Source organism: Mobula birostris, chromosome 10 (genome assembly GCF_030028105.1).
Source record: "Mobula birostris isolate sMobBir1 chromosome 10, sMobBir1.hap1, whole genome shotgun sequence".
Classification (NCBI taxonomy): Eukaryota; Metazoa; Chordata; class Chondrichthyes; order Myliobatiformes; family Myliobatidae; genus Mobula; species Mobula birostris.
In genome coordinates this window covers 38,181,098-38,196,569 of record NC_092379.1, presented here as the reverse complement: position 1 = coordinate 38,196,569, position 15,472 = coordinate 38,181,098, and the positions used below count along the sequence as shown (strand labels likewise).

The 15,472-nt window shown below is 46.8% G+C and overlaps 1 protein-coding gene across 1 annotated transcript in view; it reads right to left on the bottom strand.

The window, feature by feature from the left end:
* Positions 1-614: 614 nt before the first annotated feature.
* The window catches only part of LOC140203598 (serine/threonine-protein phosphatase 2A 65 kDa regulatory subunit A beta isoform-like), an 88,254-nt gene continuing 73,396 nt past the window's right edge, over positions 615-15,472 (bottom strand). Inside the window, exons 16-18 of the mRNA XM_072269646.1 lie at positions 8,604-8,746; positions 5,615-5,706; positions 615-949 (exon numbers count right to left, since the gene is read on the bottom strand). Coding sequence (XP_072125747.1) covers positions 615-949; positions 5,615-5,706; positions 8,604-8,746 — 570 coding nt within the window. The remainder of the gene's footprint in view (positions 950-5,614; positions 5,707-8,603; positions 8,747-15,472) is intronic.

Genomic DNA, 15,472 nt, shown 5'->3' with positions numbered 1-15,472 from the left:
AAACATAGGGGAGAGTTTGTTGAACATTCGCCATATAAACTAGCGTGTCATCCGCGTAAACTGATATTGAATGCAATGTTGTACCTATTGTAATAGGGGAGATCTGAGGAGAGTTTGTGCAAGCGGTTCAATAGATATATTAAAAATTAAAGGAGACAAAGGGTCCCCTTGTCGTGTGCCCCGTCCTATGTCAAATAATTCTGAGAAACCTCCTCCCACACATACCTGGGCTGAAGGATTAGCATACCGTGTTTGAATCATATTGATAAATTTATCGCCGAACTTAAATTCTTTTAGAACTCTCAAAAGGTATGGCCATTCAAGGCGATCGAACACTTTTTCAGCATCTAGAAATAGCAGGCCACAGGCAGCCGGGATTTTATGTGTTGCACTCAGTACGTGTAAGAGCCAGCGAATATTATCAGATGCGAGACACCCCCTGATAAAGCCCATTTGATTTGGGCTGATTATTTTCCCAACTACTGTCTCAAGTCTACTGGCTAAGACTTTGGAAAATATCTTGAGGTCGGCATTTATCAAGGAGATTGGACGGTAATTGGCACACTCCAAGGGGTCCTTACCGGGCTTAGGTATAACTGTGATCAGGGCTGTGTTTAATGCCGTTCCATCTCCTCCCGAGGGGCGTGTGGACTTTGCCCAGGGTCTTCTTCCATATCTCCCAGCACCGATGATTTCAGAACTCCTTTTGCTTCCTCTGCCGAGTTAAACGACATCTTCATGCCCTTGATAGTCACTTTCAAGATCGCTGGGTATATGAGGAACGAGTCGATCCCCTTCTGTCGAAGCTTAGCGCGGATCTCCTTGTATCCCTGCCGTTCCTGCATCGTGCCGGGGCTGTAGTCGGCAAAGAACTGTAGCTGGGTGCCATCAGGGAGAGTAGGTTTGGCTTTCCTCGCACCCTCCAGGATAGCCTGCCGGTCGGTGTACCCTAGAAGCCTAAAAACCATGGTCCGCGGTCTTGAGGAGTTGTTGGAAAAGATCCTATGTGCTCTATCGATCTCCAGTGGAGTGCTGTGGGAATTCTTGAGCGCTGGAATCCAATCAGGCAGCATCTTCTGGAGGTAACCTCTTGGATTGTCGCCCTCAGCGCCTGTCGGTAAGTCGACCGGCCGCACGTTGTTTCTCCTGGATCTGTCCTCCAAGTCGTTTAACTTCTTCCATATCTTAGACACCTCCGCAAAACTTCCTCTATTTTATTGAAGACCGTTAAATGTTTTAGCGTGAATGTCCGCTTGCTCCTTTAACGACCGGAGAATGTTGCCATTCTCTGCCATACGCTTCTGTATGGGGTCGTGAGCCTTTTCCAGCAACTCCCTTAGCACGTGGGCTACCATTTCTTGCAGCGACTCCATCTCCCTTACCATTGTTTGTTTAATTAGCATAACTATTTCTTCGGATGAATCGCTAGCTTGTTGTCGCCTGCTGGTATCTTGTTTCCTGGTTGAATTTGTATCTTTTTTTGAAGCCATGTCTTTAGTTAGATCTTTCTCCAACTCAGCCTTGTATTAAGACCGTCTATGAGCCCTGAAGAACTTGAAAAAGGAGGGTTGTATGTCAGCGCTCAGTGTCGTGCCGCCATCTTGCCTTGTGCCTCACCGGAAGTCAATGTTTTTAATTATTGGGTGCAGTGTTGGCCCTCCAGTGGGTATATTTTATATTGTGGGCTTAGCTTTTTAGGCCTTGTTTAGGCTGTTTGGGGAATACGTCTGTAGTCTTTCAATCCATATCCTCTCTGCTCTTTTTAAAATAATAAGAGGAATAGATAGAGTGGATAGCCAGTGCCTCTTTCCCAGGGCGCCACTGCTCAATACAAGAGGACATGGCTTTAAGGTAAGGGGTGGGAAGTTCAAGGGGGATATTAGAGGAAGGTTCTTTACTCAGAGAGTGGTTGGTGCGTGGAATGCACTGCCTGAGTCAGTGGTGGAGGCAGATACACTAGTGAAGTTTAAGAGACTACTAGACAGGTATATGGAGGAATCTAAGGTGGGGGCTTATATGGGAGGCAGGGTTTGAGGGTCAGCATAACATTGTGGGCCGAAGGGCCTGTACTGTGCTGTACTATTCTATGTTCTATGAACTTCTTTACTCAGAAAGTGGTAGCTGTGTGGAACGAGCTTCCAGCAGAAGTGTTTGAGTCAGGTTCAATGTTGTCGTTATTGGACAGCTATATGGACAGGAAAGGAATGGAGGGTTATGGGCTGAGTGCAGGTCGGTGGGAATAGGATTGGGGAAGAGTTCGGCATGGACTAGAAGGACCCAGATGGCCTGTTTCCGTGCTGTGATTGTTATATGGTTATGGAAGGCATCAATGTATTCTGCTATCCTGTATGACTCACTGCTGCAGTCCGACACGATGGGCCTGCCGGGTGGTATTTCTCCAGGAACAGTCCATGAGTCTGGGTTCCTGTGTATTTTGGGGAGGATATAGAACTTTCTTGCTCGTGGCTGTATCCCTGTCAGGTACTCCACCTGCTTCTTCCTGAGGTATCTAGTCCTTCCTAGTTCTCGCAGAATGGTCCTAATTTCTGTGTGTTTGCCAGTATTTGGGTTCCTTTAGTTTAGTGTAGTGTTCGGTGTTGTTTAATTGTCTGTGTGCCTCAAATAGATATTGCTGTTTGTCCATGATAACTATGCTGCTCCCTTTATCTGCTGGTTTGATAACAATATCCATATTTTCCTTCAGCTCTTTCAGGGCTGTTCTCTCCTTCCTAGTTAAATCGGGCTTATCCTGTACTTCTCTCTCCCTCTCCATTATCTCATCCAGTGCGAGGGCGAGGGTGAGGGTGAGGGTTAGGGTATGCGGGCAGTGGGCAAAATATCCCTCTAGTGTTTGTGGATCTCATACTGGAGATGCAGTATCTCTTCACCCTGCCACTTTGAAAACGAAACACATGACATGCTTTTTACGTGTTTCTGCTCCGCAAAAGTCGCAAGGAGGTAAATCCTGCACCTCTCTGGTGTGCAACACGAAGCAGCGTTTACCTTAATCCACTTTATTAGGGAAAGCAGTCAAAACAACAAATTAGGAGAAAGACGTCCACTGGTAACAGGTTAAACGTGCCTAACACAATCTCTAAAATCATTCAAAAAACTAACAGACATTAAATTACGTGATTTGCAATATTGAAATGGCATCCCAAATGTGACTAGACCACTGGAATGATACAATATTGTGTAATTCTGGTCGGGAAGAGAAGCTTAGCTATTGAAAAATCTACTTTAACTAATACGTACAGAAGCAATGGCTGCCGAACCAAACCATCAGGTAATCACAGCATCCACTGGCACTGCTGTTCAAGTCACTGGAATAATGAGGTCGGCATTGAAAGTCATTTCAATAACTGTCTAACGGGCACTCTTTCTTTTAATGTTAAAAACGATTAAAAGGGAAATTAAGGTAGGTCAAAACTTATAGCATATCATTCAGCAACCTGGGGACAATGCAGTGCAGACACATGAGGCCCCACCTTTGGACCCATCAATGTGGAACCCACCCCTTCAACAGCCCCATCAAATGCGAAACCCTCTCCTACATCAGGGTCAGGACCCATTAATGTGGACCACTTCCCCAAGCCAAGGCCCATCCAATGTGGGCCCCTCACTGGGCCCCTCCTCTGCCACCCCATCCGAGAACAGTTTCAGATTGGACAACATCTTCAGTTTTAATTCGAGCATTTGCCACTGGATGCTGGGAATACAAGCGAAGGTGTTTTGGGAAAGGAGGAGGAGGCATGCTGGATACAAGTGACTGTCGACAGAGCAGCAAAGCTAATAACCTCACATCCTTGTTAACAGTTAAACCCATCGGATACACAATGCCACTGGGTACACTACAGTCAATGAAAATAAATAGGGGGAGTAGACAGCTTGATATCTCAAGCTAAATTGAGACAGCAGAAAGACTGCAGAACTAGAATCTACAAGGCAGCTAAAATCCAGTGACACTACGTATGAGACGTTTACATTTCCAGGGGTAATTCTTTAAAGAGTGTTGTGTATGTGGCCTGGCTACACAACAATGCTATTAATAAAAATGCTGGAGACAGGAGCGAAGTTTCATGGTTCTTTACTAGTAGAAAATGATGCAGAACACACACATACGTATCAATGTGCGCCTAATAGCGCATGCAACGATGTGTTACTACAACATAAAGTAGTCCCCATATTATACAGTAGGCTGACCCGGCTGATGCTGTAGTGGCGTCACCCCGAGTTTGAATCCAGCCGGCTCCCATGCACGCTTTCCATCCATGCTGGGTTACGAGCTGGTGATCTCTTTGGAAACTCACCCGGCAGAAGGCAATGGCAAACCACTGCTGTAACTTGCCTCGTACGCGGTTCCCCACTCCGTCAGAGAGGCGTGGAGGGAAATCGTCCGGCAACTGGAGAAACTCCGGATGTGACGTAACTATCCTTTTCCCTATACGGTACAAAGAGAGAGTGAAGAAGGTTTTCAAAGATGTCAGCGGCAGATCTCGTTGCAAGTCTGGAGGGCCGTTTCTTCACTCCTTTCTACGATAAGGCAAGCACTAGATAAGAAGGAAAACATGCAGATTAGATATTAAAAGGAGACAAAATGGGAACGTTTCTGAAGATAATCAGAACACGCATCTATCTGTAAGCTATGATGACAACTTGTGGGAATTCTAGCGATGGAGTATGTCATTTCTAAAATATTGCAAGTGAATTCATACAATTGCCAACTCTTAATTCCTGTTGCTTCAAGACCTATTCGGGGAGATGGGACTCGTCAGCTCATCTAGGAGAAGGAAAATTCTGATCTCAAACCTCTGCTGCCTTGCGGCTGTACCCACTCACAGGGAAGGCTTCGGGAGTAAACCCGGAGCTGGAGTCGCTAAGGCAGTCCTACGCTGAATGACAACTCCTGTGATGCTCCTGGTACCAAACTCAATCTGCCGTTCCTTTGGGTGCATGCAGACGGGGAGCTTGCTACATGGGGCAACAGCTTGCTCTCCATATCGTACTGCTACCTCCCTGAAATGAGTTTTTGCAGGGTGGGATGTCTGGCACTAGATTTTAACACCCGTTCCTAAACCCTAAAAATCACCTAATATAAACACAGAACTCTTTACTGAGGATTGTACTCAAAACTCTGGATTGGTTCTTAAAATATTCAGCTTACAGAAACAGGGAGGCAAGTAAGAGACAGAACTGAGAACTTCATGCTTGGCTCTATAACAAGGTTTATAATTCTGAACAATTAGTAAATCCCTTTAACTGGAAACAGTTCCAAATATCACAGCATTGTTCCAGCAGCTCGAATAACCCTCTTGCTGGTTCAGAGTTTTGAATCCATAATTTGTGTTTTATCCCCTTTAATGAACGTGCTGAGGACTGCATGTTTTTCCCCGACCCTCACTCGTTACACGTGCAGATTACAAAACACACATCTTTATCTTAAGGAGCCTTTTCTACCATCAGTGCCCCCACAGCAGGAACCCAGCAGACACCCATCTTGTCTTGTGCTCATCTTCAGAGACCCAGTGACAGACGCTGGGACAATGCAGGCCACAACTGCTCGAAGGGAGAATGCTTATGCTCGTACCGAGCTGGGTCCAAAGCCACAGCTTACCAGTCATGGCTTCCTGCGCAAAGTACTTTACGTCCATATCTTGGTCCTGACCCAATTTCTCCAATATTGGTTTGAACTCGTTCTGTAAAGTGCTGTGATTTAAAAGCAAGTTTTAGTACCTGTGACCTTCAAAACAAGACAGCAGCACATTCACTTAAATCTAAAGCGATACTGGATATTACCCAGATTAAAATCTCCTCTTTCTGCCTCTCACGCAGGCTCCCACTACAACAACTGATCGTTTACTGGCCAGATACGGGTTAGAGCTCAACTAGCAGAGTACAGTCACAAACTGCAGCTGAGCTCATTTGGGTTAGTGGATGCAAAAGGAGAATAATTCGGATGCCGCATTTTTATGCCGTTGAAGAGAGGGGGCACTGAATGCATAAACTTCCTTTTAATGCAATCCGTCTGTTATTGCTTTCCACACAAATTCCAATCAAATCACAAACGCACAATTTCACAAAAATCGTTCACCGGACGGGTTGGCGGAGATACGTTGCTACCAAAGGAGGTGCAGGGTGCTCCTTCCCTCCGCAGACCTGCAGCTCACCCTTGGGCAAGGTGCAACACCTGCCTAAGACCCCCCACCTGATCAGGGTCACGCAATGCCGTGGGAGCAGATGGTGGACAGTCATGTGTGCAGCCGGTGCAGATCACAAGTCCTGGTTGTGCGACCACTGATGCCGGGCAGACAATCTCTGAAGAGCACTGATAATGGCTGGGGGGTGGGGGGGGGGGGGGGTCACCTCATCTTGTAAAAACACACACGGCCCAGAAGGCGTCAATGGCACAAACCAGTTCTGCAGGATAATTTGCCAAGAACAACCGTGGCCATGGAGAGACCACGATCGCCCACGTCACATGCTGATGAAGATGGTGGTGGCGTGAACTGAAATCTCACTGTGCGGTTTTCACTTCTAACCAGGATTTATCCATCAGTGGTTGAAGGAGAGAGGGAAAATGTATTAAAGAAGATTGGAGGAGCAAACTTTTCATGCAGGAGTTGGTAGCTGAGCTGCCAAAGGAGGTGGTGGTGGTGCAGGCCGGAACAAAAACCTGGACAGTCACTTGATAAACCTCTGGTTAGGTCACATTTGGAGTACTGAATTCAGCTCTGGTCTCCCCTCTAAAGGGCGTGGAAACTTTGAAGAAGGTACAGAAGATGTTCACAGGACGTTGCCTGTGATAAACCTCTGGTTAGGTCACATTTGGAGTACTGAATTCAGCTCTGGCCAGCTCTTTAAAGGGTGTGGAGACTTTGGAGAAGGTATAGAAGATGTTTACAGGACGTTGCCTGTGATAAATCTCTGCTTACGTCACATTTGGAGTACTGAATTCAGCTCTGGCCTCCCCTTTAAAGGGTGTGGATACTTTGGAGAAGGTACAGAAGATGTTTACAGGACGTTGCCTGTGATAAATCTCTGGTTAGGTCACATTTGGAGTACTGAATTCAGCTCTGGCCTCCCCTTTAAAGGATCTGAAAAAGGTACAGAAGACATGCTGGCTGGTACTGCAGATGTTACCGGAGAGGTTGCTTTCTCCAGGGTGATGGAGTCTGAGGGAGGGACGAGTTGACAGAAGTTTACAAAATTCTGAGGCAAAGGCAAACGGCTCACAGTTGAGATGTAAAAGCCAGAAGAGAACAGCTCAAAGATGTGCTGAGGATTTGAGTACCTGGAACACACCGACGGGTCTGGTGGAAGTGGATGCAGGTATGAAACAAGAACAAGTGTTTACGATCCAATGAAGGGTCACGGTCTGAAACAGCGACTGGTTATTCATTTCCATGGACGCTGCCTGATCTGCTGAGTTCCTCCAGCGTTTTGTGTGAGCATTGAAGTATTTAAGACACTGTTAGACAGGCAAATGAACGTGCGGAGAATGGAGGATATCGGCCACGTGCGGGCAAAAGGACACGGTTCAATTAGGCGCTGCTTTATTTATAAAGTCTGCAGGTGTTGGAAACCCAGAGCAACACACGCAAAATGCTGGAGGACCTCAGCAGGTCAGGTAGCACCTATGGAAATGAATAAACAGGTGACGTTTCGGGCCCAGACCCTTTGTCCGGACTGAAAAGGAAGAATTAGTTTGGTACAACATTGTGGGCCAACGGGCCTGTTCTACAGGTTCAGTGAGCAAGACAGAGGGATGTGGAGTTAGTGTGGCTGAGTGGGTTTACAATAGCAAGGAGTGATTGTCAGTATAGATGCAATGGACAAGAGGTCATGCTTCTATACAGTACAACTGACTATATCCAGAACCCAAAGGAATATTGCGCATTGCTTGGGAAAGCTGTAGTAAAATGAGGCCCTTGGAATACAAAGGCAGTGGAGAGACCTTAAACAGGTAATTTGGAGGGTAGAAACGGGCTACTAAATGTTCTTGGCGAGGATGTCCTTTCTTTAAAAAAAAGGGGAGAAGGCAGGCGAGTGGGGTTGAGGGGAATGATAAATCAGCCATGATAGAATGGCCGTGCAGTATCGATGGGCCGAACGGCCTGGTTCTGCTCCTGTGTCTTATGGCCTTAACCTCTGGATAGAGAAGAAGATCGTTTAAGGGTACCAAAGGATCAAGGTCAAGCAGGAAAGTGAGGCAAACACCACAGGGGAGAGGGAGGCCCGAGGGTTAAGTTTATGCCTCTCCCCCACGCAGTACATGGAATGAGCTGCCAGAGGAACTGGTTGAGGCAGGCACATTAACAACTTCAATAAGCACAGGTACGCGGGCAGGAAAGGTTTAGAGCAAGGGTGCACAACTATTTTGGTGTCATGGATCATTACGCTAGGGGTCCATGAACCCCAGGTTGAGAACCTGGGACGATGGGACCGGCAGAGACGGTGGTCTTGGCCGGATTGGACCTGTGGGTACAAAAGACGGTGCGACTCCATCACTAAATGCCACCACAGTGGCGTCTCAATTTCCATTCCAAACTGGAGGTGAAACATTCTCCACAGGCCGGGTTATAAGCCCCAACTCAAATACTTACCTGGCATCTAAAACCGGTCCTATTTTCTGCAATGATTTAGCCACGTTGAAGCGAATGTTTGCCACCTGATCGCCTGCCATCTGGAGAACCGTCGGCAGCATGTGCTTTGCTGTGATTTCTTGGCCACAGGCTTCAGACAACACCTAAAAAAAAACAGCAGAAAATGCAAACGTTCATTCACAGCCCCGAACTTCACGAAGCAAGACTGAAGAAAAGATCATCGATCTGATTTGTGCGACGCTCAGAATGTATTTTGCCCCATGATAAAAAGGCATAGTCCACACTGGCACCAATGATCACCCGCAAGGAGAGAGATGAGGTCCTGCAACGGAGATTTACAGATCAATAGACAAGTTGTAAAGAAAAAGTGCTGGTATATTGTAATCGCTGGACTACCCCTTCTGCCATGTACGAGCGAGTTTAGAAACAGGAAGGCAGGACGGCTGAAATGTACAAAGTGTGGGTGCAGAGCAGACAGCATCACTGGGATCTCTTCCATGACAAGGTGACCCGAGCCAAGAGGGAACCAGGATTATAAGACGCAAGAGCGGAATTCGGCTATCGAGTCAAATATGATGGCAGAATATAGCATTAGTGGTCAGACTCCTGGCACTGTGGAGGATCAGAGGAATCTTGTGGTCAGAGTCCATAGGACACTCAAAGTTGCTATGCGGTTGACTCTGCGGTTAAGGAGGCATACGGTGCATTGGCCTTCATCAATCGTGGGATTGAGTTTAAGACCCGAGAGGTAATGTTACAGCTATATTGGACCCTGGTCAGACCCCACTTGGAGTACTGTGCTCAATTCTAGTTGCCTCACTACAGGAATGACGTGGAAGCCATAGAAAGGGTGCAGAGGAGATTTACAAGGATGTTGCCTGGATTGTGGAGCATGCTTTATAAGAATAGGTTGAGTGAACTCGGCCTTTTCTCCTTGCAGCGTACGAGGATGAGAGGTGACCTGATAGAGGTGAACAAGATAATGAGAGGCATTGATTGTGTGGATAGTCAGAGGCTTTTTCCCAGGGCTGAAATGGCTAGAACGAGAGGGCATAGTTTTAAGGTGCTTGGGAGTGGGTACAGAGGAGATGTCAGTGGTTAATGAGGTGGAGGATAAATGCGTGGCTGAGGGATTGGAGCAGGGGGCAGGGATTCAGATTTCTAGATCATTGGGACCTCTCTTGGGGCAGTTGTGCCCTGTACAAAAAGGACGGGTTGCACTTCAATCTGAGGGGGACCAATATCCTGGTAGGGAGGTTTGCTAAGGCTGCTAGGGAGAGTTTAAACTAGAATGGTTGGGGGCTGGGAACCGAACTGAAGAGACTAGGGAAGAGGGGGTTGGCTCACAAATAGAGAAAGCTTGTAGACAGTGCGAGAGGGAGGATAGGCAGGTGATAGAGAAAGGATGCTCTCAGACCGAATGTTTGAGATACGTCTATTTTAATGCAAGGAGTGTTGTGAACAAAGCGGATGAGCTTAGAGCGTGGATCAGTACTTGGAGACATGATGTGGTGGCCATTAGAGACTAGGATGGCTCAGGGACAGGAATGGTTACTTCAACTGCTGGGTTTTAGATGTTTCAACAAGGACAGGGAGGGAGGCAAAAGAGGTGGGGGCGTGGCACTGTTGATCAGAGATAGTGTCACAGCTGCAGGAAAGGTGGACGCCATGGAGGGATTGTCTACGGAGTCTCTGTGGGTGGAGGTTAGGAACAGAAAGGGGTCAATAACTTTACTGGGTGTTTTTCATAGGCCGCCCAATAGTAACAGGGATATCGAGGAGCAGATAGGGAAACAGATCCTGGAAAGGTGTAATAATAACAGAGTTGTCATGATGGGAGGCTTTAATTTCCCAAATATCGATTGGTGGATCCCAAGAGCAAGGGGTTTAAGATGGGGTGGAATTTGTTAGGTGTGTTCAGGAAGGTTTCTTGACACAATATGTAGATAAGCCTATAAGAGAAGACGCTGTACTTGATCTGGTATTGGGAAATGAACCTGGTCAGGTGTCAGGTCTCTCAGTGGGAGAGCATTTTGGAGATAGTGATCATAATTCTATCTCCTTTACCACAGCACAAGGCTAATAGGAAGGAGCTTAAGAAGGAAATTAGGAGAGCCAGAAGAGGCCATGAGAAGGCCTTGGCAGGCAGGGTTAAGGAAAACCCCAAGGCATTCTACAAGTATGTGAAGAGCAAGAGGGTAAGACGTGAAAGAACAGGACCTATCAAGTGTGACAGTGGGAAAGTATGTATGGAACCGGAGGAAATAGCAGAGGTACTTAATGAATACTTCCGTATTCACTATAGAAAAGGATCTTAGTGATTGTTGTGATGACTTGCAGCAGATTGAAAAGCTTGAGCATGTAGATATTAAGAAAGAGGATGTGCTGGAGCTTTTCGAAAGCATCAAGTTGGATAAATCGCTAGGACTGGATGAGATGTACCCCAGGCTACCGTGGGAGGCGAGGGAGGAGATTGTTGAGCCTCTGGTGATGATCTTTGAATCATCAATGGGGATGGGAGAGGTTCTAGAGGATTGGAGGGTTGCCGATATTGTTCCTTTATTCAAGAAAGGGAGTAGAGATAGCCCTGGAAGTTATAGGCCAAAGAGTCCTACCTCAGTAAGTTGATGGAGAAGATCCTGAGAGGCAGGATTTATGAACATTTGGAGAGGTATAACATGATTAGGAATAGTCAGTATGGCTTTGTCAAGGGCAGGTTGTGCTTTACAAGCCTGATTTAATTTTTTGAGGATGTGACTAAACACAATGATGAAGGAAGAGCAGTAGACGTAGTGTATATGGATTTCACCAAGGCATTTAATAAGGTACCCCATGCAAGGCTTATTCAGAAAGTAAGGAGGCATGGAATCCAAGGGGACATTGTTTTGTGGATCCAGAACTGGCTTCCCACAGAAGGCAAAGAGTGGTTGTAGGCAGGTCATATTCTGCATGGAGGTCGGCCTCAGTTATCTGTTCTGGGACCCTTACCCTTCGTGATTTTTATAAATGACCTGGATGAGGAAGTGGAAGTGGAGGGATGGCTTAGTAAGTTTGCTGAGACACAAAGGTTGGAGGTGTTGTGGGTAGTGTAGAGGGCTGTCAGAGGTTAGAGCGGGACATTGATAGGATGCAAAACTGGGCTGAGAAGTGGCAGACGGAATTCAACCCAGATAAGTGTGAAGTGGTTCATTTTGGTAGGTCAAATATGATGGCAGAATATAGTATTAATGGTAAAACTCTTGGCAGTGTGGAGGATTAGAGGGATCTTGGGGTCCGAGTCCATAGGACGCTCAAAGCTGCTGCGCAGGTTGACTCTGTGGTTAAGAAGGCATACAGTGTATTGGCCTTCATCAATCATGGAACTGAATTTAGAAGCCGAGAGGTAATGTTGCAGCTATATAGGACCCTGGTCAGACCCCACGTATAGTACTGTGGTCGCCTCACTACAAGAAGAATGTGGAAGCCATAGACAGGGTGCAGAGGAGATTTACAAGGATGTTGCCTGGATTGGGGAGCATGACTTATGAGAATGGGTTGAGTGAACTCGGCCTTTTCTCCTTGGAACGATGGAGGATGAGAGGTTACCTGATACAGGTGTGTAAGATGATGAGAGGCATTGATCATGTGGATAGTCAGAGCCTTTTTCCCAGGTCTGAAATGGTTGCCACAAGAGGACACAGGTTTAAGGTGCTGGGGAGTAGGTACAGAGGAAATGTCAGGGGTAAGTTTTTTACTCAGAGAGTGGTGAGTGTGTGGAATGGGCTACCGGCATCGGTGGTGGAGCCAGATATGATAGAGTCTTTTAAGAGACTTTTGGATAGGTACATGGAGCTTAGCAAAATAGGTGGCTACAGGTAAGCCGAGTAATTTCTAAGGTAGGGACATGTTCGGCACAACCTTGCGGGCTGAAGGGCCTGTATTGTGCTGTGGTTTTCTATGTTTCAATGCAAGTTTTTTTTATGCAGAGAGTGGTGAGTGTGTGGGATGGACTGCCAGAGGCGGCGGTGGAGGCGGAAACGATCGGGTCTTTGAAGAGACACCTGAATGGATACATGGAGCTTAGAAAAATAGAGGGCTATAGGTAAGCGGAGTAATTTCTAAGGTAAGGACATGTTCGGCACAGCTTTGTGGGCCGAAGGGCCTGTATTGTGCTGTAGGTTTTCTTTGTTTCTATGAGTCTCCTCTGCCATTCCATCATGGCTGATTTATTTTTCCTCCCAACCCCATTCTTCTGCCTCCTCCCATATCTTTTCACGCCCTTAACAAATCAAGAATCTATCAACCTCCAGTTTAGATATACTCAATGACTTGGCCTCCAAAGCCGCCTGTGACAATGAATTCCACCGATTCAGTACCCTCTGGCTAAAGAAATTCCTCCTCACTTCTGCTGTAAAGGGACGTCCTTCTATTCTGAGGCTGTGCCCTCTGGCCCCAGACTCTTGCGCTATTGGAAACCGCCTCTGTGCGTCCCTTTTATCCATACCTTTGCTCGAGCACTTTGGGAGGGTTTAAGCTGGTGAGGCAGCAGGGCTGGGACACAGGATACTAGTGTAGCAGGTGTTAACTCAGAATTCTATGTCAAACTCACTGAACAGGCAGGTCCGGTAAGCAGAGAAGGCAGAAATAAGTGGGAAAGCACGAGAGGGCTGGGAGGTTTAACCACATGTTTCTGAACATAGAAATTCACAGCACATTACAAGCCCTTCGGCCCACAATGTTGTGCCGACCAGGTAACCTACTCTAGAAACTGCTTAGAATTTCCCTAGCGCAGCAGTCCCCAACCACCGTGCTGCGGACCAGTACCAAGCCACAAAGCATGTGCTACCGGGCCGCGAGGAAACGACATGATTTGGCGATAGGAGTCGCTGCACCTTTCCTCATTCCCTCTCACCCACTGTTCAGCTTGAACACACGCGAGGTCATTACTCGCACATCATCCATGTCAGCATGGGAATAAGATCAGCTCGTCGAGCTTGCAAATGACGGTGGGCTGAAAAGTATGTTTGACATAACATCTCTGGCGACATTCTGGATCAAAGTCAAGGCTAAATATCCTGAGATAGCCATGAAAGCACTGAAAACGGTGCTTCCATTTCCAACATATCTCTGCAATGAATGCAACGAAAACTAAATTGCGGAAAAGACTGGACATAAGGAACCCCCTTCGAGTATCGCTGACTCCCATCAGCCCGTGATAGGACCGTCTTGTTGCAGGGAAACAAGCCCAGGGCTCCCACTGAATCAGCGATATTGGTGTGTTGCAATGATTTTATATGCTCATGCGGGGAAAATACGTGCTGTGTGTTTAATATCCAAATGTTACTTAAAATGTTATGATGCTATTGATTTATAAGTAACTTGTAGAACCATACAACAATTACAGCACGGAAACAGGCCATCTCGGCCCTTCTAGTCCGTGCCGAACTCCACTCTCACCTAGTCCCACCGACCTGCACTCAGCCCATAACCCTCCATTCCTTTCCTGTCCATATACCTATCCAGTTTTTCTTTAAATATTTTCTTTTTCTTCCTTCTTGTCATAGGAAGCATGGAGAAGATCTAGAGGGGACACAGGGGAGACTTGCCAGGAGGCTGCCTGCATTAGAGAGCGTGTCTTATGAGGAAAAGTTGAGTGAGTTGGGGCTTTTTCTGTTTGGAGTGAAGGAGGATGAGAAGTGTGGATAGAGTGGACAGCCAGAGACTTTTTCCCAAGGCAGAAATGGCCAATACCAGACGCATAATTTTGAGATGATTGGAGGAAGGTACACAGGTAAGAATTTTGTTTCACACACACAGAGTGGGTGGGTGTGTGGAATGCCCCGCCAGGCGTGATGGTAGAGGCAGATGCATTAGGGGCATTTGACAAATTCTTAGATAGGCACACAGATGATAGAAAAATGGAGGGCTATGTAGGAGGGAATAGTTAGATTGATCTCAGAGTAGGTTAAAAGATCAGCACAGCACTTTAACACAGTGCTTTAACGTTCTATGTTCCAGGTACAATTGCTCTGCCTAGTTTGCCAACTAACCAATTCACCATCATTAGCACTAACGCTGCAAGACAAAGCTCACATTTTTATGTCATCTTCTAAACTTCTAGCCACATCCAAATCATTTACAGGAGAGTTCCAGCACAGATTCCTGTGGTACGCCACGGGGTAATCACAAAAGCTGATCAGCAAATCAACTTTGAACCCAATTTGTGAAGTTACTTCGGATCCCTCGGTCTCTTGCTCATTTGGGGATTTTGTCAAAATATTTACCGAAGTCCCTGTAGACAACACCAACTGCATGAGTACACCCGTAACTCCAAGAAACTCAAACTGGCCGACAGAATCACCACTTGCACGCTGACCATTTCTGATGAAGCTCTGCCCAAGTGCAGCTGAATCCCGTCCCTCGAGACTTTTTACAACACCCTTTCTACCACTGATGTTAGATTCACAGCTCTGTAGTTACCAGTTGCTGCCTTCGTTGAAGAACGGCACCGTACTGCTGGGATCCAGTTACCTGGCACCTGTTCTGTGACAATTTAGGATTTTAAACAACCAGGATCCTTGAACACACACAAAATGCTGGAGGAACTCTGCAGGCCAGGCAGCATCGGTGGAAAAGAGTACAGTCGACATTTCCAGCCGAGACCCTTCGGCAGGAGTGGAGAAAAAAGATGAGTAGATTTAAAAGTTGTGGGGGGTGTGGAAGGTGAGTGGAGAAAGAAATACAAGGTGCTGGGTGAAACCAGGAGTTGGGAGGGATGAAGTAAAGAGCTGAGCAGATATCACAGAGTGAGAGAAGGTTTCACTGACTCCCGTCGAAGGGAAGCAGAGATCACGGAGGGGGAGCAATGAGAGAGGGTTTCACTAAACTCT